This window comes from Perca flavescens, chromosome 7 (assembly GCF_004354835.1).
Source record: "Perca flavescens isolate YP-PL-M2 chromosome 7, PFLA_1.0, whole genome shotgun sequence".
NCBI classification, from domain to species: domain Eukaryota; kingdom Metazoa; phylum Chordata; class Actinopteri; order Perciformes; family Percidae; genus Perca; species Perca flavescens.
In genome coordinates this window covers 31,109,951-31,117,917 of record NC_041337.1, presented here as the reverse complement: position 1 = coordinate 31,117,917, position 7,967 = coordinate 31,109,951, and the positions used below count along the sequence as shown (strand labels likewise).

General features: G+C 43.9%; 1 protein-coding gene across 1 annotated transcript in view; it reads left to right on the top strand.

Moving 5' to 3' along the window:
• The first annotated feature begins 346 nt into the window (after positions 1 to 346).
• The window catches only part of klhdc8b (kelch domain containing 8B), a 151,807-nt gene continuing 144,186 nt past the window's right edge, over positions 347 to 7,967 (top strand). The window contains exon 1 of the mRNA XM_028583609.1: positions 347 to 766. Within this exon, the coding sequence (XP_028439410.1) occupies positions 376 to 766 (391 nt within the window). The 5' untranslated portion in view covers positions 347 to 375. The remainder of the gene's footprint in view (positions 767 to 7,967) is intronic.

The window sequence follows — 7,967 nt, the reverse complement described above, 5'->3', positions numbered from 1 at the left end:
GATGAATAAAACATTTGAATAAAGAGGGAGTCGTGACATCTGGCTGAGGAGTGACTTACACACTCTCCTCATTCCCTCGCTCTTTCTTATTCCCTTTTCTGTCCATCTTTTACACACTACCATTCCTATCTTCTTCACCCCCCCCTCCTTCTATCCATCTTTCACTTTTCCCTAGTCTCTTTACCTCTGTGGACGCAGGGGTTCAGGCGGTCACTCAAACAGACAGAAACAAGCTTGTTCCTCCGCTTGTTTCTTCTGCTCTCGCTCAGTTTTGTTCCACCTTTGCGAGCCCCCCACTCCACCCTCTGCCTTTTCCTCTTCCTCCTCCCTGGCGTGGTGTGTGATGCTGTGTCCCCTCCTCTCTGTCCTGGAGACATGCCTGTGCAGGAGATGGCGGTGAGTCCTGTCAAGTCCCTGTACTGGGAGCCGTTCCCCCCCATGTCGCAGCGCCGCGTCTACTGCACTCCCGTCTACCACGAAGGCCTGCTCTACGTGCTGGGGGGCTGCAGCGAGACGGGCACGCCCCTGGACAGCGTCGAGGTCCTGGATGTGGAGAGCCAGACGTGGAGCCAGCTGCCGCCGCTGCCCACTGCGCGGGCGGGGGCCTCGGCCGTGGCCTTGGGGGGCCAGGTGATGGTGCTCGGGGGCATGAACCAGCAGCAGACCCCGCTGGCGTCCGTGGAGATGTACCACCCCGACGAGGGCAAATGGGAGACGAAGGCCAGCCTGGGTCAGCCGTCCATGGGAGTCACTGCTGTGGAGAAAGGTAAGAAAGTTGGAATGCATGTCTGCAAAGCTGCTTTTTATACCAAATGTGCAGTGTTGTTAATAAAGTCCCAAAGGCGAGGGCACACATTAAGTCTGTCGAGCTAATTATGAATATGACTTGGGCGTGATTGGACCGAGTTGGATCGGGTCTGTTCTAGTCTGGGTCAGTTGGTGAATATGTTATATGACATGTTTGATATTTGCGACTGAAATAGGAGACCGATGACTTCAGTTGTCGGATACCTGAGGGACACATATATCGGTAAATAAGAGAAGAGTGGAGGAAGAGTTAGCTTTGTTTGTTTGTTTATTTATTTGATTAGGACAATGCACATTAATGAACATTTCTGTAAATGGGCCAGTGTTAGCCAGTTGACTAATTTTCAACTGTAGTCCTAGTTGCCTAGCATGCATGTTTTTATGGTGGGAGGAAACCCACGCATTTGTACAGCTTTGTACATTTCTGAATTCCCAGAACTAACTATACTCGGCTTTGTAGGGTATACAGTGCTTTCCATTACATATTTCATCCTGTTCTTTACTTTAGCCTAAATAACAGATTTTCCTTGGATGACTAGGCTGATTGTTGGTGTTCGTGAGTCTCGAGGTGGGTACTAGTGATCCCGAATATTAGTTATTCACATAGACTTACACATGTGTACAATCTTTGTTTGACAGGTGAACTTGATTGTAGTGCTTGGAGTGCGCTCGTTCTAGATTTGTCAGTGCAGGACTGTGCCTTCACCTCATCAATTACTGCCAAAAAGTTCAGCAGGCTCATTAATAACTGATTAGTGCTGCTTTGACATTTTTTGTAAGACTTTGAAACAAAAACAGCAACAACAAACTCATGCCTCTGAAGTGGAGATATAAACTAATTAGCTGTTCATTTTGGGAGAAGCCCCTCCAAGCTTTTCAGTGACTGTGAAGCTGCTAAAGTGTACGGAGTGGAAGCTGTTCAATTGTGATTAAAGCTGAGTGCCGCCTAGATCGATTGCTACTTACAAAAATCATGTAGCTGGTGCTTAAAGAAGCATTTTGCTGCAGGAAAGTGGGTCTTTTTAAAAAAGGGCCTTTTTTATGCAGTAGAATGGCACAAACATTTTTGAAATTGGTGTGACATGGACAGAGAAAACGGAGACAAGGAGCTGTGGTATTCCCCTTTCGCTCAGAAGGTAGAAAACCTACAACTAACCTCCTGCTGGTGGGTGTAATGCGAGCACATCACCGAATCATTATAGCAGCCGGCTGGTAACATACAATCTTGTAGCTGAAAGATGATTCCGAAAAAATTTTAGGCGAGAGAAATGCAATACACTATAACAGAATTTTGGTTAATATTTGATGCAATAAAATATGTTTCTGAAAACATTTAAAGTTGGAAATAGGCTATACAGGAACAGAATCTTTGTCTATATTTGATGAGCGATGTCTAGTTTTACAGTTTAATATGAGTTCGGTCCAAGACGCAAAATGCGTCATCTGTGAGATGCATGCGCCCAGATCTCCTTGCTCTGAGATCTGGGCTCTGGGATCTTTTATGATACACAGCTTGTTTAAAATTGATACAGTATGCCTTTAACTTGGGCTCAGGTTTAGTAAATATTGCAGTTAAGCAGTCCCAAGATTCTGGTGATGTAAATGGTCATTAGGTTGTGTGTTTGTACAAGTCTACTGTGATGCCAAGCTGCTCCCCTCCCTCATCTAGGCCACTCAGATCACCTCTTTTTGTTCCTACTGCCCAAGTATTTATCACTCATCAAACGTGTGAAACCAACAGTAAGGACAGTCAAAGTGTGGCCAGAGGGAGCTGACTCTGCACTTCAGCAGCATTTTGGAAACACTGACTGGAGAGTGTTCGCAACTCCGGCCACCCAGGACTACCACACAGACATCGATTCATACGCCTCCTCCGTTCTGGACTGTATCAACTCACACATCAACAGTGTCACCACCTTCAAACGGATTACCACTTTTCCTTATCATAAGCCATGGATGAACAGTGAGGTCAGACTCCTGCTGAAGGCACGTGACATGGCATTCAGATCAGGTGATGCTCAAGACTATAACTCATCCAGGGCTAACCTGAATAGGGGCATCAAAAAAGCCAAGCACAACCACAAGCTAAGGATTGAGTATCACTTCAAGAACAACTCTGATCCCCGACACTTGTGGCAAGGCATCCAGGCTTGGATTACAAAGCTACCAACTCCACCCCCCATGTCACGACACCTCCTTGCCTGATGAGCTGAACCACTTCTTTGGCTGCTTCGATAGGGACAACAAGGAGGTGGCCATCAAGGCTGTGGTCTCTGCAGATCACCAGCCCCTCACACTCTCCACCACTGACGTGTGTGTGGCACTGAGCAGGATTAATGCATGCAAGGCTACTGGTCCTGATGGACCTACCGTCAGAACAGGAGCACAGAGGATGCCATCTCTACGGCACTTCACTCTGCCCTGTCCCGCCTTGACAATAGCAACACCTTTGTGAGAATGCTGTTCATTGACTTTAGTTCAGCATTCAACACCATCATACCCTCCAAACTGATCACCAAACTCAGTGAACTGTGCATCAATACCTCCCTCTGTAACTGGATTCTGGACTTCCAAACCAACAGACCTCAGTCTGTTAGGTTAGATAATCACACCTCCTCAACCATCACCCTGAACACCGGCGTACCACAGGGATGCCCTCTCCTTTACTCCCTCTTCACCTCTGACTGCACACCTGTACATGGCTCTAACATCATTTTAAAGTTTGCAGACGACACTACGGTAATTGGTTTCACCAGCAACAACGATGAGACGGCCTACAAGAAGGAGGTCCAGCACCTATCATCGTGGTGCACTGACAACAACCTGGCTCTCAACACCAAGAAGACCAAAGAGCTCATTGTGGACTTCAGGAAGTCTAAAGTTAGCACACACACCCCCATTCTCATCAATGGGACTGAGGTGGAGTGTGTCACCAGCTTCAAGTTTCTGGGTGTCCACATCTCTGAGGACCTCTCTTGGACCCTCAACACCTCTACCTTGATCAAGAAGGCTCACCAGTGTCTCTTCTTTCTGAGGAGACTCAAGAAGGTCCACCTGTCTCCTCAGATCCTGGTGAACTTCTACCGCTGCACCATCAAGAGCATCCTTACCAACTGTGTCACAGTTTGGTATGGCAACTGCTCTGCCCATGACGGGAAGGCACGGCAGAGGGTGGTGAAAACTGCCCAACACATCACCGGTTCCTCACTACCTACTGAACTCTTGCTCTGCATCCCGGTGACAATTTAACCTACTCCCGTATTTATTCTGTTTTTCTTATTATATATTCTGCTAATACACTGCATATATCTATCTATTATTCTTACTACTATTATAATGTCAATGCTACTACATTGCACATATCTGTACATATTGTTCATACATGTTCATTACACTGCAATATATTTCTTGGCCTGCCTATGCACCACCTGTCTATACTTTGTATATCACATTGCACTTTTCTGCTTTTTTTTTGCACGAAACTGCATTTTGTTGTCTTTGTACTTTGTACTCAATGACAATAAAGTTGAATAAATTTTTTTTTTTAAATCTCCGTCTGTGCGTGCGTTACCTCGTGTGCTTTAAGCCAAATGTCAAACATAGCTCTTGTGGAAGAGCCAGTCGTCACACAGGCTACCTCCACTGAATAAACATACTGGACGTAATTGTCATTCCCCCAAGCGAGCGCACGCTGTCTGAGGTTGTGTATGTTGGCCCAGAGGAAGGGAGAGTCGTGAAAAAGCGAGGAAGAAAGAAGAGCGGGAGGAAGGAAACAGAAAAATGAAGCGATCATAGGCCATAATAGGGAAAAAGATGCACCACGATATATGTAGCTGAAGAAATATTTCTAATATTGCCTGATAGAAAACTGAGAGCTCACAATGAACAGAGAAAGAACAGAAGTGAGATGCACTTTGAAGTTCTTCTTCGCTGCATTTTCCTGTGTTTACATCTCACGATGCATGCTGTTGTGTGCCAAAGTACTGTTGAGACAAAATGAGGGAATATTTCTGTGATATGAATTTTCATTCCATATGCTGTACTTCATACACAAGGTAAAAAAAGAAGGACACAGGTGCTGCCGAGTATAATGCAGATCAGTTTGATTCTTCCAGCATTTATGGGATGTTGTATTCAGCGCATACCAAGTATTACATGCTGGATTAAAGGGGTCTTAAGTAAAATCACAGTGAAGGTACCAAACTACAAATCTGTAAAACTGACGTGCAAACATAAATTTAAAAAAGACAAGTGATTTGCATTCGCTAAACCCTTCTCCTAAACAACAATTGTCCAATCATAGCTTAGTAACTGTAACTAATACTTATCTGCTGTAGGGTAAGCTACAAACGTCGGCATGCCCGGTTAACTGGCTTACTGCTGACAGTGATGGAAAAGCCAGGTTCAGGATGGGAACATCCACTGTGTGTCAGGCTAACGATAGTGGTTCTGTCCTGCTTTGTGTTGAATTTGGGGAAGTTAACTCTGGCAACCTGGGACAATCTAGTTTACAGTCCCACTATACAACTATTAGTCCTCATCCTCAAAGCCTTTTCACTTTTAACAATAAAAGAGAAATTGTTACAAATAGCACAAAAAGGACCCAAATGCAGAGCTCAACGACAGTTTATTAGGGAAAAGTGGGGGATAAACGGGGAAGTTGGAAGGTGGATGCCAGGGGAGAGGGCGTAGGCGCAGAGACTGGAACGGGGAACCGAAGGGAGAGCTCCGAGGGCACGGGGAGACCGGGACTGGGAGATCCGCAGGCGAGGAAACGTGGGCTAAGGTAGGCTGGAGCAGGGAGCCGTGAGGGAGGGACTGGATGGCAAAGCCAGCTGACCGGAGGTAGAGCGATGGAGAAGGTAGCGACTGGAATGAGAAGAAAACAGAAAACAGATTACAAAGAAGGCAGACAGGAAAACATACAAGACAATTTGCAGGAGCTTGTGTCATATGTCACCAAGGAGATAGGAGCAACAATCAAGCGAAGATGGTGAGTCAATCCGGGGTTTAAATACTGGACTTGATTGTAGTTGATGACCGGCAGGTGTGTACAGTGGGAGGAGTGGTAGTGAGGAGGCGAGCAGGTGTGTGCAGTCAGCTGGCTGGCACGAACAGGAAGGGGGGGGGGGACACAGAGAGAGAGACAGAGAGGCAGAGCAAACACAAACTGACAGCAAAGCATAAGAGATAAAAAAAAAAAAAAAAAAAAAAACAGAAACTCACGCCCAGCCGGACTCCAACCATCACTGAAATATGAACAATAAAGTATTCATTCAACCTTTATTTATCCTCAAGATCATTGAGGGGCGACCCTCATTTTCAGTGTCATCGAGTGAAATTACAAAGACAAAAAAACAACAACACAGAAAATACAATCATAAAAAATATAGAAAGACAACAAAAGTTTCTGAATTGGAACATGATTTGATGATTAAATTAGGTTATAATAAGGATGCAAAAGTAAAGCAATTACAAGTAGAAGTTTGCAGGTTTAAAACCAGATTTCTAAATTGTCCAAGAGGCACAGTTGAGTTGATTTTAACAAAGTGTTGTAATTTGTTCCAGGAGTCGGGTGCACTAAAACTACAAGCAGTTTTTCCAAGCAGACCGAGCTCGTGGAGCATGAAGTGAAAGCCAGTCAACAGAGCCAGTCTGATATTGTCCTTCTGAGTAACGGAGAAGTTTTGTAAGGTAGTGTGGTAGTTTAAATCTAACCTATGTTGCTTGTCCAAACATTTTCCTAGCATCTAGCATATAAACAGGGTTATGGTGGAATAAAATGTCTAATCTTACATTTCTTTATTATACTTTACTGTAACAGGTTAAATGCCCACCCTGCAATACAAGAACAATGCTGCTCTTTTATTGTCATGTCTTCTGCATGGATCATCAACTGGTTAGAATTTTCTTTTGCTTCTCGAGTCCAAAAAGTTGTCTGATTGTGAGTCATAGTAAAAAAAAAAACTAAGCCATATTCTTTTCAGCAACATCTTCATAATATGTTATGTTTAGAATATGGGGTCTGAAAAAAATCTCTATTTACTGTATATTTACCAAAGCGAACAATGGTGTTTTGTGAAACTGTGCAGTCTGCGGTGCACTGTAATGAGCATGACGACACATGCTTTCAGTCTAGAAACCAGTGCAGCAGAAACGTTCTTCTCTAAAGCCCTGCAGACAAAACACGTTCCTAAGTGGATGCTGTCACACTCATAAAAAAGAAAGCTCCCATTAAAGACAAGCTTAACATAAACAGCTCAAGCGCTCATGTTTTCATGTTCAGTGATTGCTGCAGAAGAGATACACGGGATTTCGCAGCTCCAGTGTGAACAGGAAAATATATCTGATGTGATTGATTGATTTGCAATTATTTGTTTTATCCACACTGTTTCCAGTTGTCCGTGATTATAGAAGCAAGAAGCAGGGTTCAACAATAAGGGCTGGCCTGATGGCCCCGGGGCTAGTAAAACGCCACGTCGGGCAAGTATATATAAAATCCCACTTGCCTGTTCAGGCATCATCATGTCATAATCATTTGATTTGAATGTGCTGTTAGCCAATCAAGAATTGAGTTGGCGCCTGATGCTGATCAGTTTTTATTTTCACATTTTTACAATTTTGGTGCTTTTTTTTGCCATTTTTGTTTACTTTTTTGATACTTTTTGACCGTATTTTACATATTCAACCGTATTTATTTTGAGTTTGACATTTTTGTTCGATATTTTCTGATGTTTTCTTTTCAAACTTTTTTTGACGTTTGTCCTCAGAATAAATGCATATAAGGGTCAGTAAAAATTGACTTTCACTAACACTTGCGAATCTGTCCTGGGCTACAGAAACCCCAGAAGAAAAGATTGGGTCACAGATGCAACTTGGAGTGAGATCGAAGCTAGACGATCACTATTCATAAACTTTGTAAACTTTGAAAAGGCTTTTGACAGTCTAGACAGAAACATTCTGTCGAAAGCTGCTCCGACATTATGGAATACCCATAAAACTGGTCAACATCATTAAATGCATGTATGATGGATTCACAGGTCAAGTCACCTCAAATGGTAAGCTCTCGGACACCCTCTTTATATAAACAGGAGTACGTCAAGGCTGCCTACTGTCCCCCCTCCTCTTCCTTATTGCCATCGACTGGACAATTAAAATGT